Source organism: Podarcis liolepis, assembly GCF_965112155.1.
Source record: "Podarcis liolepis genome assembly, chromosome: 1".
Taxonomy (NCBI): Eukaryota; Metazoa; Chordata; class Lepidosauria; order Squamata; family Lacertidae; genus Podarcis; species Podarcis liolepis.
Window position 1 is genome coordinate 128,208,017 of NC_139554.1, and position 18,305 is coordinate 128,226,321.

Here is an 18,305-nt window from a genome sequence, read left to right on the forward strand (position 1 = left end):
CCACCAGGAGCCAGTGCAGCTGATAAAGCACCGGGTGAATGTGATCTCACAGCGAGGACCCCGTAAGGAGTCTCGCTGCAGCATTCTGCACCTGCTGGAGTTTCTGGGTCAGTCTCAAGGGCAGCCCCACGTAGAGCGAGTTACAATAATCCAGTCTGGAGGTGACCGTCGCGTGGATCACAGTGGCTAGGTCAGGGCGAGAGAGATAAGGAGCCAACTGCTTAGCTTGGCGGAGATGAAAAAATGCCGCCTTTGTTATAGCTGCAATCTGCGCCTCCATGGAAAGGGAGGTGTCAAAGATTACACCCAAACTCTTAAAGGATGGTGCTGGCACTAATTGCGCCCCCGCAAGAGATGGGAGTTGCTGGCATCCTAGCTATATTGTTTTGGACACTAGCTGGAAGCTTTATTTTAGCAAGACTACATTAATTTCTGGGGTTTCCTTCAGCTTTGCTGATTTTATCTGTGTTTGATTGATGCTTATTATTCTTGACTGTTCAGAGATACTTTTTCCTGATTTAAGTGGCATATCTATGCTTTGCTATATAAATAAAAATAAACCACTGGCCATGCTGGCAGTGCCTGATGGAAGCTGGGAGCCCAAAACATCTGGAGGACCACCAGAGAGCTCTGAAGGGTCCGCTGCTTCCTTATTTTATTTTATTTTATGCTGTGCCTCTTATGAAGACGATACATGCACTTCCTTACAGTGGCACATTGGCTGTGTCTATAAAGCGTGAGAAAACCTTGCCTCAGGAGGCCTGCTTGTGTCTTCTCCACGTGATGGCAGCCTTCTTCTTGCTTACTGCCTCCATTCATCTCCAAGCACTGAAGAACACCTCAACTTTTTCCTCTGTTCAACCACTATGGTTCAAGTGTTTATATTCAAGAACAGATGGTACTTAAGAAGGACCACTTTGCTGGTTTTTTATATACACTCAAGCAGTGTATAAATTTTATGAAATGAATGAAATCTAAGAAAATTGAAATTTCTTACCTGAAGCAATACCTTTCTAGAAACACCCCCAGAGTGAGGTCATTCTTTCCATAGAACTCCATAACCACCATCCTAAAGTGACCGAGAGCAGAACAATGATTCTTTGGGTGGTTTGAGAATGGTTGTCGAATACATTCCTATAACGTTCAGGAGGGAGGCCTGTACTTTTTCTGACCACCAGATAAATCGAAGTGTGGTTCCAGAGACAGGCACAGGCTCCATAAAAGCCATGGGGGGGGGGGCGATCAATCACAGACACAGCTTGAACTTACTCCCCATTAATTATCAGCATTAAACTATGTCACAGTGTAGCACCTGCAAAGCTGCTGAACCATTTCCCTACATCCATCATCCACAGCCATTATCTGGGGATAATATCATGATACATGAGCTGTAAGGTTGAAGAACACTGGTCTAAATTACAGCAATGGTGTGGAAGCAATGGGGCTATCCCATTCTTCCTTACAATGAGGAAGAAAGCATGGAGGATGGCAGAATTTGGAAAGAACACTCTACCTAAATGTGAAAGGCACAGGGAATAAATGCACTGCATCTGGAAATAGCTATACAGTGGTGCCCCGCAAGACGAATGCCTCGCAAGATGGAAAACTCGCTAGACGAAAGGGTTTTCCGTTTTGGAGGTGCTTCGCAAAACGAATTTCCTATGGGCTTGCTTCGCAAGACGAAAATGTCTTGCGAGTTCCTGCGGGGTTTTTTTCCTCCCCCCCCCCCTTTTTCCCAAGCCGCTAAGCCGCTTATCAGCTGATACTAAGCCGCTAAGCCGCTTAACAGCTGATCTGCTAAGCCGCTTATCAGCTGATCCGCTAAGTCGCTTATCAGCTGATCCGCTAAGATGCTAAACCGCTTATCAGCTGATCCGCTAAGCCTGCTAAGCCGCTAATAGCACTAAGCCGCTAATGGGCTTGCTTCGCAAGACGAAAAAACCGCAAGATGAAGAGACTCGCGGAACGGATTCTTTTCGTCTTGCGAGGCACCACTGTACTGGATCTTCCAGCTGCAACGGCAGAGATGCAATATTGAACTTCCACCAGCAAAGGGTGAAGTCTTGCAGCAGAGGCAAGCGGACTCAAAGGTAGCACAAGCTGCAAGCAGCCAAAGCACAAAAACATGCAATTGTGTTTTCACTGGTTCTCAGGACTAAGGTCTTAGTTGGCGGAACCCCAAGAGGTGTTGCCTCAGGTCGCCCCTGGTCAGGACCCACTGCCTGGTCGCTACCTGGTCAACAATGCCACCAAAAAAATATAAGGTGAAAAATTAAGATAAGAGTTCCCTACTGTGCTTGAGTTAAAGGGGAGTCCAGGATGGAAGGTCAGGGAAGACTGCTGATCTGGGTGATACAAGGTAAAGGTAAAGGACAGCTAATTCCAGTCGCGAACGACTCTGGGGTTGCGGCGCTCATCTCACTTTACTGGCCGAGGGAGCCGACATTTGTCCGCAGACAGTTTTTCCAGGTCATGTGGCCAGCATGACTAAGCCGCTTTGGGTAAAACCAGAGCAGCGCACGGAAATGCCATTTACCTTCCCGTCGGAGTGGTACCTATTTATCTACTTGCAATTTGACATGCTTTCGAACTGCTAGGTTGGCAGGAGCAGGGACCGAGCAACGGGAGCTCACCCTGTCGCGGGGATTCAAACTGCCAACCTTCCAATCGGCAAGTCCAAGCAGCACGGTGGTTTAAACCACAGCACCACCCACATCCCTGGGTGATACAAAAGTATGCCCTAATCTTAGAAACGGCTTGATTTTAGAAAAACCAATTATTTCTCCAATTAACATTGAAAGGGTTGCCTGTACACTTTTGCTTTGCATTGAGCTTTTAGGAAGTTTTAGGTCTTAGGCAGATTTTTTTAAAGGGTGCCACCCATCTGGTTCCTGACTATACTCTTAAAGCAGTAAGTAAGGAATTGATGTTTTTCTTCCCAGACTGGGAAATAGGGGTGGAAGGAGTGGCTCAAATCCCCTACACAGGGCTAACTTCCTCACTGCCTGTCCTTCAACATCCTCCCTAACTGAGAGTGCTCTGGGAGGAGATGGAGGAGAGTTGGAGGTCTTCCAGGTCTTTGTGCAAGTCCCCTAATCCAATAAAAAATACCTGTCTGTGCTCCCTTACAGTCCCCCCGCCCCGCCACTGCCCCTGCCCAGGGTGGTGCACCAGTTACCCACTGCACAGCTCCCACCTCCACTTTACACAGAAAGGGGGAAACTCACTGATAGTTAGGAAACATTTAAATTAGGCCAGAGGGAAAGCAAAAGCAAACCAATGTCGCACCATGGGCTAACGCAGGCACTTGGAGCATTGCTGGATTGGGCTGAAGAGCTGCTGAACAAGACGCAGAGCCTCTGATGGTTTGCAGGGCTAAGACAGTCCACCTGGCAAGACACATCCCAGGAGAAAGAATTAACACACCTTAGAAACTGAGATATGAAAGCTTGGAGCTAAGTGGCACCTTAAACCTAGGTTATGGGCGCAACAACGGAATGTCTAGGCGCTCTTTTTTATAAGAAGAATACAAAGCTGAAAATGAATGAACTGCAGCTAAAATATTACGTTCATTTTTCACATGGTCTAGTCCTTCCCCTGCCCACCCCCCTGATATTCTGAAGAGGGTCTCTTCCCCAGTCTTCAGATAGTAGCTGGAAGTGGGGAGGCAGAAAAGGGTCCTCCTTTCCTTCCATTCTGCAGTTTTAAACTGAAATCTTAGGCACAGTGCTGTGCCCAGAACTCAGAAACTGTTCGCGCTAATGAAATTCCCTGTCGTAAAATGCGCCTATAGCAGTGGGAGTTTCTAACACTGAACACACCACTTCCACTTGTGCAATAGTATCGTTCAGGAAGTAACAAATGGCCTTAACTCCAATGCAATTCAAACCAGATTTTTTTGGGGGGTGGGGACATTGTAACTTAATTTGTACAATTGCCCAAGGTTATATATTCTATTGACAGGTTTTATGAAAACAGGGAAGAGATTTTGGAAATTATCACTTTGATAGACTATACAAACATAAATATGAAGCATAAATGTATTTTTCACTTGCATGTGAATAATCTGTCCCACCCTCAGCTTCCCTGCTTTTCTATTTATTTTTATAGCAGTTAGGAACATAGGAAGATGCTTTCTATCTAGTCAGACTACTGTCTCCTTATCTGCATTGACCGGAAACCATTTTCCAGGGTTTCAGACAAGGAATCTTTCCCAGCCCTGCCTGGAGATATCATGGGATGAATCTGGTGTGGAAACAGGGTCTTCATCCACAAATCCTTACACATGCACAGAGTTGTGTGTGAAAATTCTGTGCAACTTGGGGAGTGGGGGGAATGACAGTTTCAAGACGTTTAAGAAATGCAGCTGGAGTTTGAGCATCTCTGTCTAAAATCAAACTCTGCTTTCTTTTAAGATCTGTGATGAAGGAGGCAGGCCATCCCTCTAAAACCCTAGACAAAAACAACAACCCCAGTGTATTGTAAGTGCTCACTTTATGAGACCATAAGGATTCGTTCTTAATGAACCCTCTGTCGTCGTCATCACTCCGGAGTCCAAATTTCATGCCGGACGCCTCTTTAGAAGACTGAGCAAATGGGTCCGAATCCTTTCGCACAATCCTTCCTCCTCTGGCCCGGAAGTCGGCCAACATCCTGGCCAGACTGTGGCTGCTGTTCAGGTGCTCAGCGATCCGGGTGCTGACAAGCTGGTGGGAAGGTAATATCTGGACAGGCTTGGCCGGGACGCTTCCATTCATGCCTTGCAAGCCAGACAGGTCTCTTAACAGCTGCTTCTTCCTTCTGCTGTCCATCTCCTTGTACTCCTTGCTGAGCCGAGGAGACACATAGACCTGCTCCAAGAAATACTCCCTGGTGGGGCAGCGCATGCCTTTCTCCGTCAGCAGAAAGGGCTCGCGGAACTTGATCACCGGGGAGGCGCAGAGGATAATGTCCTTCAGCTCTTGCTTAAAAGCCAAAGAGAAGGTTTTGAGCCGGTCTTCTGAAGACGTCACTTCCTCTGTAACATACAATCCAGTGTCATCCTGCAGAGGGTCCCGAAATTCCCTGATCTGACTTTTGGGCTCCTGGAAGTCGTCCATGTGCCTCAGACTCTCCAGAGGCTCACTGTCCAAAATCCCCAAGTGTTGGTCAGTCAGCTCCAGGGGTAACAATGTCTCTGGCACCAACACTGGCGTTACAAAAGGGGCTCTATATGCAGAATTCATTAAGAAGTGCAAATGCTGTTTCTGGGGGGCAAATGCTTGTAGATCACCCATATCCTGGCCGTCCTCTTCTGTCAAAGTCCTTTGTTCCAGGGAGCCCATCTCATCTGAAGACACCAGTTCTGAGATAGCGGGCAGCTTGTCGGGGGCCCCGTCTGCATCTTTTCCTGCTGTGCTGCTTTCTTGCTGTCCGTTTTCTTCCTCCTGCCCTTCAGGCAGACAGTGGAAGGAGTCATGTCTGGCCAACATTGGAGGCATAGCAAACTCATCCATAAGGAAGGAGATCTCCAGCTGGGAATGATAAGCCACACAGATCATGAAAATGAGGATCTCCTTCACTCGAGCCAGCTCGTAATCCCCCGCGCCGCGCAGCTTGATGGTGCAGCCCAGGTGCTGGGGGCAGCCTTCGAAAAACATCAGCGTTTTCGTTTGCTCTGGAAAAAAGAGGAAGATAAAGTTGTGCTCGTTTCTCTCTTTTTGTTAAAACTGGGCAGGCTCTTTAAGTGGTCAGCTATATCCCAGAGTTACAAATGGCTTTAGATCTTTTTCAGGCTGGCCTTCCCCCACATTCCCTATTGCTTGCGGTCATGTGTCAAACCATACGGATCCCTGCGGCCACTTCCATAAAGTAGTAATGCAGTTAAGCTGTTCATTAAAATTGTTCATGCACTTCGAGCCAAATGCAAAACTAGCAGAGGTTTCATTCATTCCTTTATTAAAATATTTATATTCATTAAATATATTCTATTCATTAAAAAAAAAATCAGCATAGTTTACAACACCTCTGCATAAAGCCATACAATAAAAACCCATTAAAAAGCCAGGAGATTATGGATGTAAAGGAAGATTCCCTTAAGAGATGAGTGAAGAATCGTTTTAGTGAGAAAGGAAGGAAGTGCTAGAAATCTGCCTTGATCAAAACCTTTAGAAAAGCAGGAGTTTGATGACAACTGAAACAAAATTTACATAAAATTATTAAACCAAGTGACAAATAAAATAAAAGAAACCCATGATTTTAAACCTTGCCTCTGCTGAGAACTCACGACATGGCCTGAGGGAAAGCCACTCTCTCAGCAGATAGTAGCAACCTACCAAAAGTTAGGGTAGGAATTACAAAATCCAAAACACTTTGGACACTCAAAAGCACTACATAAATGCTACGTATTATTATTATTATTATTATTATTATTATTATTATTATTACTACTATTAGTGCCAGCTCTATAGAATTTACCGTATTTTTTGCTCTATGAGACGCACCAGACCACAAGACGCACCTAGTTTTTGGAGGAGGAAAACAACAACAAAAATATTCTGAATCTCAGAATCCAGAACAGCAAGAGGGATCTCTGCGCAGTGAAAGCAGCAATCCCTCTTGCTGTTCTGGCTTCTGGGATAGCTGCGCAGCCTGCATTTGCTCCATAAGACGCACACACATTTCCCCTTACTTTTTAGGAGGGAAAAAGTGAGTCTTATAGAGCAAAAAATACGGTACTTTGTTATCACATTAATCATGACGCCGTATTTCAAAGAAGCCCAATTCTGTTAAAAAGGAGGCGCAGCCGGCCCTGTTTCCAGACAAACAAGGTTAGGACTTGGATCACTCACCATTAGGCAACTGAAACACTTGGATGTAAAATTTGTGGCAGGTTCCCAGGTGTGGTTTGGTCAGCAACTGATCCATTGACATTAGCACATCTCCTTGAGTCATCCGGCTTACTCTGTCTAAGACGTGCTGCAAAACATTGATAAGAAAAATGCTATGCACTTACTTAACTTAATCCAGGAGAGAGAATGAGAGAGAGAGAGAGAGAGAGAGAGAGAGAGAGAGAGAGAGAGAGAGAGAGAATAGGCTATGGCATAAGACTGCAACCAAAAGCAAGTTATCAACGAAATCTAAATGGTTTTATGTAAATTAAGAATCCGAGATTTGCCCGCAGGCAACAGCACCCGCGTGCATGATTAGATCATTTCTACATTTTCTGGAAATTAATCTGCTGTGCTTTTTTGCAGCATTTGTGATGTCGTGACAAGTACTGGAGAATGAGAGAGGTGACAATCAGGCAAGATACTGGTTAACTGAAGGAATGGCAAGGGGATGCTGTGCAGTCCATAAACTGTACCCCAATCTCTTGTTTAAGTCTTCCTTCGAGGTCTGATCTCTGACAAAAAACAATCCACACCTTATGAAACCATGAAATCTACAAACCATTAAGACAAAAAAGGAATATTTGAGAGACCAATTTTCATGACACACTCTGTAGATACAGAGCCAAACAGAAAGAACAGGTGACAGAGAACCCTTGCCCCTCAGCAGATCTACCTCACGGCATTTGATCCTATTCAGGGCAAAGTACCACCATCAGCCTTTGTTAAATTATACTGATGTGGAAATACTCCCAAGGCTTATTAAATTTACATTATTGGTTGAAAAATAAAAAGTAGGACATCAGAAGTGCACAGAATAAGATGCAAAAAAGGAGAAGAAACAGGAAATAGTGCCCATGTAGAAAACAAAACGGGGGAGAAAAAGTATTGTGTACATCACCAAAAAAAAAGGAGGGAAAACCTGTTGCTGAACCACGATTTCATTTAGAATTCTAGCACTTACCGGCTTAACGTTAATGACCAAAGTGATGCCATGTTCCAGCAGCATGTCTTGGGCAATACGGGACACAGTTTTTTCAACCAGGACCAGAGTTGGCCTGACATCCACTATCCTCTGAACATAGTTCTTCAGGAACTCCCTTTCCTGTCACGGCAGAAGCAAGTATTGCAATCATCAGATACCAGGCCCTACATGAGGACTAAAAAGCATGTCTAAGGCTGCAAACTTAAAACATGCTTACTCAAGAGTAGTTCCCCCCCCTTAAAACTAAACTGACAGTTCAAGTAAACACTAACCTAATTCAGGTTTTATGTACTAAAACAGAGCATTGGATTACTGACTGACTAATAAAACAAGGAGACACAATGCTCATGAATTTCAGCAATTCTGAAATTAGTACTTTGGTATGCAGAATGGTGCTGCCACTGGTGTTTTTAAATTTTTTGAAAAAAAAAAATTAAGAAGCACTAAAACACCTTGGCTACAATATTTGCAGATTAAATGTTTTCCATAGTCAGAGTTGCTCAGAGCAGATGTACGGTTACAATATCCTTGGAGATGAGAAACATCCTGGGGTCTGCTTACTCTTCACCTCCTGCCCAGTTTCTGGAGTTAACCATGACACAATATTATGACATGCTCTTATGTCAATGCTAGATTTACCTAGAACTGAAAAACCCAACTTCAAATTCTGGCTTCAAGCTGTATCAAGAGTGGCTCACATCTGCACTAGACCAGCATTGTTTTCCCAGCAAAGCTGGTGTTTGGACAATTTACCATTGGAGCTGGGGAAGAAATAGCAAGGCTTGCGATCTTAAGCATACTTACAAGATAGCAAGCCCCGGTATATAAAATTCACACACCGCTTAATTGTAAAGGACATCAAAGCCGTTTACAAAAAGGCAAAACAATGACATCAAGAAAAATTCACAACTATGCCTTAAAACATATGAAAGTTAAAATACTAAAACAGATTAAAATTACCGTATTTTTTGCTCTATAAGACTCACTTTTTCCCTCCTAAAAAGTAGGGGGAAATGTGTGTGCGTCTTATGGAGCGAATGCAGGCTGTGCAGCTATCCCAGAAGCCAGAACAGCAAGAGGGATTCAGAATATTTTTTTTTCTCCTCCAAAAACTGCGTGCGTCTTATGGTCTGGTGCGTCTTATAGAGCGAAAAATACAGTACTTTTAAAATTCTCAGTAAACAAGTACAGGACTGTGTCATATGTGCATATACCAAGATTCTCATATGGCTCTTGCATACTGGTATTGTTAAAAACCTCTCTCATTTGCTAGGTAAGCTTTCACAATGTAAGGTAAAGGACCCCTGGACGGTTAAGTCCAGTGAAAGACCATTATGGGGTTGCAGTGCTCATCACGCTTTCAGGACAAAGAAGCTGGTTTTGTCCACAGACAGTTTTCCGGGTCATGTGGTCAGCATGACTAAACCGCTTCTGGCACAATGGGACACTGTGATGGAGGCCAGAGCACACGGAAACGCCGTTTATCTTCCCGCCGCAGCAATACCTATTTATCTACTTGCACTGGCATGCTTTCGAACTGCTAGGTTGGCAGGAGCTGGGACCAAGCAATGGGAGCTCACCCTGTCGTGGGGATTCGAACCGCTGACCTTCCAATCAGCAAGTCCAAGAGGCTCAGTGGTTCAGACCAGAGCGCTACCTGGCGTCCCTCTTTCACAATGTGGAAGACTATTAAAAGCATGTCATAATGAACTGAGCAAAGCACCAGTCCATTTTCAAATTGGCTGCAATTGGCTAGTTCTGAATAATTGCAGGGAATATGTGGTTGGCCATAGTCTCCGTGCTTTGCTGACTTGAAGCATGGAGACTATGGCAAACCACATATTCCCTGCAATTATTCAGAACTAGCCAATTGCAGTCACGAATAAACCAACTCATTAGACTTTGATAGGATGGTAAAAGAGGATAAAAAAAGCAAACTATCCCAACCTGAAGGACAATGGGATCTATGCAGGTAAACTTTGTTTCTTCTCGGTAGAGATATTCAATGGAGCACTTCAGCATCAGAATTTTGGGGTTTTTGATACAGGAGTTCATCTAGAAAGAGAAAAGGTTGTTAAATGTATCCCTTCACTATTTCGTGTTGAAAAACAGAGCAATACCTTCCCTTAGAAAGTGCAATAGGAGGAGTCAACAACTCAGTGGCAGAGCGAAAAGGCAGCATTGATAGGCTGCCAAGGCAAAAAGTGGAGGGGACCCAATAAAAATCAGGATAGGGGCCAGTCTGCTAGTTAGAATGTGAATCCAAACCCAATACGTTTTTGCTCAAATGAGCCACAATCAGCCAAGTGGGAGACCCTCTCGGGACCTTATGATATCAGTTAATCCTTGCGAGGGATTCTGCTTTCCTTAATCCTGTCTGAATCTGAACCTACATTATGCCAACAACCTATTTTCTATGTTTTTAGCTGTTCTTAATTTTATCTGTAAGCCGCCTTGAGTCCCTGTCAGGGAAAAGGGCAGGGCATATACAAACAAGCAACTTCGTAGTAACAGTAAGTGGGGTAGGGAAGATTAAGAGCAAAAACTGTTACAAAACTAGTTGATTAGGTAGTATATCGAACATTAGATATTCCAAGTCATCCATGCTACCATATTACATAAACTGACATAGCTGCACCATACCTTTTTATGTGCTATGTTCTTGGTGCAAACAAAGCCATTCACCACAACCGAGTCAAATTTTTTCCCACCTGGAATCTATCAAAACAGTAAGAATTTTATTATCCATGGATCTCCTAATTTTCCCAGTTTGTGTTAAAAAGCAAGAGTCTTTTTTTTCAAAGTATTTTCTTTTCCCTCCTAACATCAATAAGCTAACTAGAAATAGCCCAGGTAAATGTAACTTCCATTATTTCTTGCATGAGGCTCAAATGGTTAATTCAGGCATCCAGTGTATCGTGAGAACAAAATACACAAATTAGGTTCATTTGTAGCACACAATTAAAATTATTTAGTCCAGGAAAGTACTACTTTTTTAGGAATATGGCATTTCCCCAGTACTCACAACTGCAATATATTGTCAGCCAGGAACATCTAGCTAAGGAGGCCACTGGAATTTGAAATGTTCCATGAAATGTAATCATGCAAACAAATATTTAAAAATAGCTCTCCCCTGCTGTTAAGCACAGGAGTACAAAAAATGCCAATTTGATGATAGGTCCTCACCATTAAATAAAACACCTTTCTATCACAAAAGTGGGTTGCCTTTTATGGACATGAATTTTAGCTACATCCCACTTTTAATCCTGGACTAATCAAATCTTATTTTATCATTTATCTTTATTACGGATAGTCTAAAAATGTTCATGCTAAGTAAATGTTTAGCACAGTGACCTGTTTTAGTTCAAGATTATGCCTAGGAAATGGTAAAGGAAAAGGGGGTAGGAAAATCTAAATTCAAAACGAGGTCAGAACTAAGAGATGATTGAATACCAATCAAATCAATGTACCGTATTTTTCGCTCTATAGGACGAACCGGACCATAGGAGGGGAAGAACGGGGGGGGGGATTCTCCCCCTCTCTGCTCAGCGCCCCTTCAGTGAAGCGGTAGGAGAAACGAAGCCCCTTTCATTTCGCCTCCCGCTTCGCTGAAGGGGCGCTGCTCAGAGAGGGAAAACTGTGCAGCGCCTCTCCAGCGAAGCGAAGTCTGGAGAGCAAGAGGGATTGGTGTGCACCGACCCCTCCCACTCTCCAGGCTTCAGACGGCTATCCGCAAGCCTTCGGAGCACAGTGGGAACTCCTGCTGCTCTCCGAAGGCTTGCGGAGAGCTGCCTGAAGCCCCTGGAGCGCAGCGGCAGTTCGCGCTGCGCTCCGGGGGCTTCAGGCTTCTCATATTTTAGCCGTGGGGCTGGGGCGGGGGAAGCCCAAGCCCCATACAACCAGGCAGACACCAAGAAATGGAGGTTTATCAAGCGACTGGCTTGGAGGGTGGCAAATTCTCTGGCAGGCTTGGGCTAGTTTTGGGATATGGAGGTGTCATCATTCTGAAAGCCAGCACAAGCCTTGAGCAGCCACCTCCCTTCTTGCTGATCCCCCGTTCCCCCCCTTGAACTCACTTTTTTGATATGGACAAACTGACGGATGTCCATGTCATCGTCCCTGTTCTTGACGTCGGGTCGGACCGTCTGAACCACCTGGCAGACCACGGGCACGATCATATCCCTCCAGGAAAGAGACAAGGACTCGTTGTAGAGCAACTGCTGCAGCAGCGCCATCATGTGGTTGTGATTAGCTGAGCTGCAGAGAGAGATTTAAAAACATGGTGAATGTTCAGGAGATGGCAGAGGGAGGGAATATCCTCTGGAGCCATAGATACCTGTTTGCCTGACAGTGAATTATGTCTGCGAAGCGGCTAGAGGAAGCCCCTGTAAATCCCCAAAATAATCACTACAGGCTCCCAAAGCAAAGAGGAGGGCAGATTCACAAATTTAGGGGCTCCATTCTGGATTTGTGTAGGGTTTAGCCTTTCCTTCTCCAGAAGATATCCCACAAGGCAGCAGAGGTTTAAGGTGGGAGTTTTCCTTCTCCTAGATAGACTACCTTCCTGCTTTCTTGACTGTCTCATTTGCTCAATCCGCCAGAGCCCGCCTTTGCAGGCAAGGGAAGGGAACTCACCGCTACAGAACCCAACTTACAGCAGCCTCTCCATGGCTTGTTTTTCCCCATTCTCTTCTCTCAGAAGGTCCAGGCTGCTGCTGTGCCAGCCCAAAGGTGTGAAAAACAGCTCTTTGGATTTTTCTTCAACTCTTCGATTGAACAGCGACTCTAACAAACACAAGTGGTGGGTGGGAGGGAAGTGGTAAGATTACACTTTCATCCATATACAGTCGTACCTCCGCTTACGTATCCTTCCGGTTACGTAAACTTCTGGATACGTAAGCGGCAAACCCGGAACTATATTTCCGGGGTTTTGCAGCGTGCACATGCGCAGAAGTGCTCTACCGCTGTGCGTGTGCAGAAGGGTCTCTCTGGTTGCGGAAACCTCGGGATCCGGCTGGACCTCTGGAATGGATCCCATCCGCAACTGGAGGTACCACTCTACAGTATGTGTTTTTTTAATCGATTTAACTTCAATAAAGCATTGGGTTTTTTTTTAAAGAGAGAACTGTACGTCTTATTCTAATTGATGAGTTAGAAAATCACAGGGTATCAGACCACGGCTTAATAGCCTGTTTTGTTTCAGTTGACTATTGTCAGAGCAAGCTATATATGGCTGGAATGGTAATTAGTTCTAAAATTGAAGCTTTCCACCCCTTTCACTTGCACGAGGAGGAGCAAAGAATACATGTGCCCAATGCTTGCTTAGGCTGATTCCCATAATGCTAAATCATACCATTTAAAGCAGGCATCCCCTAACTCGGCCCTCCAGATGTTTTGGGACTACAATTCCCATCATCTCTGACCACTGGTCCTGTTAGTTAGGGATGATGGGACTTGTAGTCTCAAAACATCTGGAGGGCCGAGTCTGGGGGCGCCCGATTTAAAGGGTTGCTACAAGAATGTGGATAAATCCTTCTTGGAGGAGGATACAGGTCATAAAAATGAAAAAGGATGTCACAGGAATGTCACAATGGCTTCCAGATGATTCTTCACAACACACATTTTCCACTTTGGTGGTGTCTGAAAACAGTCATATGTCTAGCAGCTAGAAAAAAGAGGGGTAAGAGAATACTGCAGAGAGGAAGATTTCCTTTTATTTTAGGAGAGCAGTCTAGAAGCACCATGCAATTCAAACAAAGAGCTTAATTAATTTCAAAAGGGGCTACTGTGGTAGGAAAGGATCTTTATATGTAAAAAAAGTAGCTGTCGAAAATATACTACCCACTGCAGCTAATAATACACACGTTTTAAAACACTGGTTGCGCTATGTTTGTGTATTAAGGAGAGGATATAAAAGTATAACCGTATAGACAGAAGAGTCTTTCTTTAAGACATTCTTCCAGTTAAAACTATTCGGCAGGACTTTTTAAGCTGCAATCGAGCAGGTTTCTTAAAAGCCTACGGCACCTGCTTCTTGGTTTGGCTAGCATCTGATGAAACCCGGAAATAGATATTAACGTAAGTTGGATGACACAAGGGGGAGGAATGTATCTCAAGCGCAAGTCATCAGTTCAAGCGAGTGTTAGGTAGCTTCTTTTGTGTGTCTAGAGAGAGAAGCTTAAAACAGAACGATCACTCGAACTGGAAAAACAGACCCCAACCCCCAGAAGTGTCCTGTTTCATCACATTCACAGACACATGCAGAGACTTGTTCAGATTTCATCAAGTTTTGGGGCAAGATCATTTGACGTGTTCAAAGCCCTTCAGCAAAAGGAGAGAGGGAGAGAGAGAGAGAGAGAGAGAGAGAGAGAGAGAGAGAGAGAGAGAGAGATGTTCACCCAACATCCAAACCCATGTCAAAGGGGGAACATTCTTCCGGCATTCAACTCACCTTTGATAAAAGCGTCGCTTATTGAGATCATCTGCTGCCCTCCGTTGTCGGCAATCAGGTACTCTGAAAGGAGAAAGAAATATGAAGATGGCAGTACACAGGGCTATAATCATATGGCTTACACACCCACTCCACAAGAGAGGCATGACTCATGCTGTATTTTTAGTCACTGTTGTAGTAACAACTCCAAAATGTTCAAGTGAAGGGAATCTTCGCTCTCTTTCCTTGTTTTGATGACGTGTCAAACAAGGCATTAAAGCAGTTCTGGAACCAGATTGACATGGAAGAGCCCATTTGCCAATTTACACATGTAAGACAGCCCTGTTTAGGGAAGCTTTTAATGTTTGATGTATTATAGTATTTTAATATTTTTTGGGAAGCCGCCCAGAACGACTGGGGAAGCCCAGCCAGATGGGCGGGATATAAATAATAAATTATTATATTACTATTATTATGTTCCATGGCTTCATGGTCTTTTGACGTGGACGCCAAGCAAGGATACAGATGCTATTACCATTATTATTAACTACCCCTCACCAGCAGGTCCTAGGGTGGGTTACTACAATGTAAAATTCAGAATTAAAAACATACAAAGAACAGTGGCAAGAATAGCGTAGGCCCTGAAAGCACACACGTCAGTCATCAAAGGCCAGGATAAACAGGTGTGTCTTCAGCACTGCCCAAAAGCTGTATAGTAAAGAAGCCAGGCGCATAATATTAATTCTTCCCAGCCACAATAATTTCATATGCACACCCGTATTAATTATATTTTCATGGTCACTGCCTATCTCATCCATTCAGACAAGCTTAGAAGGAATGGAGATGTTAGACCATTGAGGTTCCTCATCCCCTGGTCTTATTCCTCCTATAGGTAAAGGTAAAGGGACCCCTGACCATTAGGTCCAGTCGTGACCGACTCTGGGGTTGCGGTGCTCATCTCGCTTTATTGGCCGAGGGAGCCAACATACAGCTTCCGGGTCATGTGGCCAGCATGACTAAGCCACTTCTGGCAAACCAGAGCAGCACCATTTACCTTCCCGCTGGAGCGGTACCTATTTATCTACTTGCACTTTGATGTGCTTTCGAACTGCTAGGTTGGCAGGAGCAGGGACCGAGCAACGGGAGCTCACCCCGTCGCGGGGATTCGAACCGCGGTAAAACGTTGCTTCCAGATGCCCTGTACCATTTTAGCATCGTTCTGGTCTTGCTGGGGAGGTTTACTATAAGCTTCTGCTCATCTTGCAAAGATACTCCTGATCTACACCAGCATTAAATTCAATAGTCTCAGTTACCTTGTGGATTTGTTGTTTCCCCATATAATCTGAAACAGCAGCTATGCAAACGTTAACAATGAACTTGGAACTGAATTTCCTAGATGTTTTGCATAACGCATAAATACTACGGATTTTTACAGATTGTTTTCCTGATGAACACAGAACTTTCCGGATGCATTCAATATACATTATAAGCATGCAATAATATTGGGGGGGGGGGTTACAGTATGTTAATTCACAAACCAGAAAAAAGAACTTCTATTACTAAAGCTATTTTATGAAATTAGTTTCACCACACAGCAACTAATAAAGAATTTTAGTAAGCAGGTGTTTATTGCATAGTGTTATTAGGCATGGTGGAGTTCAGCCACATGCTGAATTACAGTATATCAAAGTTACTCTTGTTAACTTCCCTCTTTACCTGTGAGCAAGAGTGGGCACAGGCAAATTTACCTCCTCTTATACACATTATTTTACAGAAGCAAAGCCCCAGAGATTCCACTGTGGTTTTGTCACGAACTGATGACAAAGAAACGAGGAAGATGAAAAGGTCATATTAAGATCAATACCACTAGCAGAGTTTTAGTACTTGGGGCAAGGGAAAAGAATCAAACATTTATTATAATTTTTACTTAAGAGGCCTTATTTTCAGACTTTTATTTTAACAAAAAAGCTGAAGGGATATCAATATTGCTACATGTTAAACTGCTATATAAAGCAGCCCAGAAGCCTTAACATGATAAGGTAAAGGTAAAGGGACCCCTGATCATTAGGTCCAGTTGTGGCCGACTCTGGGGTTGCGGCGCTCATCTCGCTTTATTGGCCTTTATTGGTACAGCTTCCGGGTCATGTGGCCAGCATGATTAAGCTGCTTCTGGTGAATCAGAGCAGCGCACGGAAACGCCGTTTACCTTCCCGCTGGAGCGGTACCTATTTATCTACTTGCACTTTGACGTGCTTTCGAACTGCTAGGTGGGCAGAAGCTGGGACCGAACAACGGGAGCTCACCCCGTCGCAGGGATTCGAACCGCCGACCTTCTGATCGGCAAGCCCTAGGCTCTGTGGTTTAACCCACAGCACCACCTGCGTCCCCCTTAACGTGATACAAGATTGTAATTTCTCTACCATTTAAAAGGTGTAGATCAAAATGACATAAAATCTTGTCTATGAAGACAGACAATGGTCTGAGGTGAAGTTAGCCTGAACCCATGCCTGCCACATTCAACACCAGTACTTGAATACAGCAGAATTCTGGTCTTTCCAACTAGACTGAGCTCTAGATGGTACCAGCCAGTTCTAGAAAAAGACGTGCCAGACCTCAACATGAACACCTCCCTTGTTCTCTTATAATGGCAATGGTGCCCACCGGAGAGGTGCCGGAACTGAGTTCCGGCAAAAAAACCAGACCAGCCCTGGGACCAGACCGGCCTGACATTCGTATCCAGCACAAATGACTGAGAAACAGAAGATGTCCTTCAAAACATCCTTGCTCTCTGCGGCCAAAAGATGGCCTGTCAAAAAAGCTATGTGAAAACGCGTTGTCTACGGTGGTTCAAAAGCAGAGTGGCCTCATGCGAGAGGAAGGAGTAGAAGAAAATAAGACCAGTGGGGGGGGGGGGACGGCAGGAGGTGCTGGTGTTTGGGCAGACGGCTGCCTAGGCCCCGTTTTTCATCACGTGTGGCATCCGAGTGGCAACTACCGCATACCTTTTTGGTCGGCAGGGTGAGGGGGCACGTGGGGGTACTTGGAAATCTTCTTGATATGGAAGTTGACGTTGTCCAGCTCTACGTTCAGGCTGATGGAAGCAGCTGAGTCGCTGTCCATGGCAGACTGGAAGCTGCTGACTGAGGTGCGCTTGCTAGGGCTGGCAGAATCTTTTAGGTTTGAGGAGAGGGGGAGATACAGGAAGGAGAAGGGGGGTTCAAATAATAGGTATTCACGGGGGATCAAGGAAAGGAGAGAAATGATCTCAATTAAACCGTGTGCAATGTTGGAGAGAGAGAGAGAGAGACACAGTAATTTCATCCACTTGCATATTGGTGTTTCTCATGATTTGGATTGTGTTTTGAGGCCATTTGCTCCTTTTTTTAAAGCAGGGCTGCTGTTAGGACCAAGATGCCCAAACAGCTGCAGAGCTTATGCCAATTTGGAAACTGGGTGTGTGTGGAAATCTAGCCAAACACACAGAAGATACTGTATCTCCGTAAAAGAAATAGATAAAAGCGTTTATTTCTACAACAGCAGCAGGCAGCAGCAAGGCAGAGCTTTTACTTGCTATTAAGACAGATGTCCTCAGAAAACAGACACAAACACTCACTGGTCAAGTTATCATCTCCGTCTTCTGCAATCTGCTCTGTGTCGCTGTCGTCAAACTTGATGTCTTTGAACCAGGATGGTTCAGAATGGCCCTCCACCGAGTTGACCGAATCACTGTCTGGAGAAGGAGTTTCAGAAAACTCTGTGCTCTGCAGGAGAAACACACATTTCTCTCACTCTATTTGCTAGCACCCTCGGATTAAGTACAATTCCTTCATTAGAATATACAAATTTATACAAAACTTTGTTCTTACGATTTGCTTTGGAAGGTACTGGATTAGGTTATACCAGGTGAGCCAAAATAAATGTGAACAATCAAGCGTATGTGTAACTTTCAAAATAATGTTAACTGACCGCAAAGCACAAAAGTGGGGAACCTGTGGCTCTTCAGATGTTGCTGGACTCTCAA

General features: G+C 44.5%; 1 protein-coding gene across 9 annotated transcripts in view; it reads right to left on the reverse strand.

Annotated features, from left to right (window-relative positions):
• Positions 1 to 18,305, reverse strand: part of PIKFYVE (phosphoinositide kinase, FYVE-type zinc finger containing) — a 95,740-nt gene that overhangs the window by 35,141 nt on the left and 42,294 nt on the right. For 7 of the 9 annotated variants that reach the window (XM_083471593.1, XM_083471591.1, XM_083471590.1 and 4 more), the window contains 12 exons: positions 17,898 to 18,045; positions 17,287 to 17,454; positions 14,306 to 14,368; positions 12,510 to 12,639; positions 11,931 to 12,111; positions 10,498 to 10,572; positions 9,802 to 9,909; positions 7,834 to 7,974; positions 6,831 to 6,957; positions 4,494 to 5,656; positions 3,289 to 3,389; positions 998 to 1,069 (listed from right to left, as the gene is read on the reverse strand). In XM_083471593.1, coding sequence (XP_083327719.1) covers positions 998 to 1,069; positions 3,289 to 3,389; positions 4,494 to 5,656; positions 6,831 to 6,957; positions 7,834 to 7,974; positions 9,802 to 9,909; positions 10,498 to 10,572; positions 11,931 to 12,111; positions 12,510 to 12,639; positions 14,306 to 14,368; positions 17,287 to 17,454; positions 17,898 to 18,045 — 2,477 coding nt within the window. The remainder of the gene's footprint in view (positions 1 to 997; positions 1,070 to 3,288; positions 3,390 to 4,493; positions 5,657 to 6,830; positions 6,958 to 7,833; positions 7,975 to 9,801; positions 9,910 to 10,497; positions 10,573 to 11,930; positions 12,112 to 12,509; positions 12,640 to 14,305; positions 14,369 to 17,286; positions 17,455 to 17,897; positions 18,046 to 18,305) is intronic. The other 2 variants (XM_083471595.1, XM_083471594.1) reach the window with 1 other exon arrangement.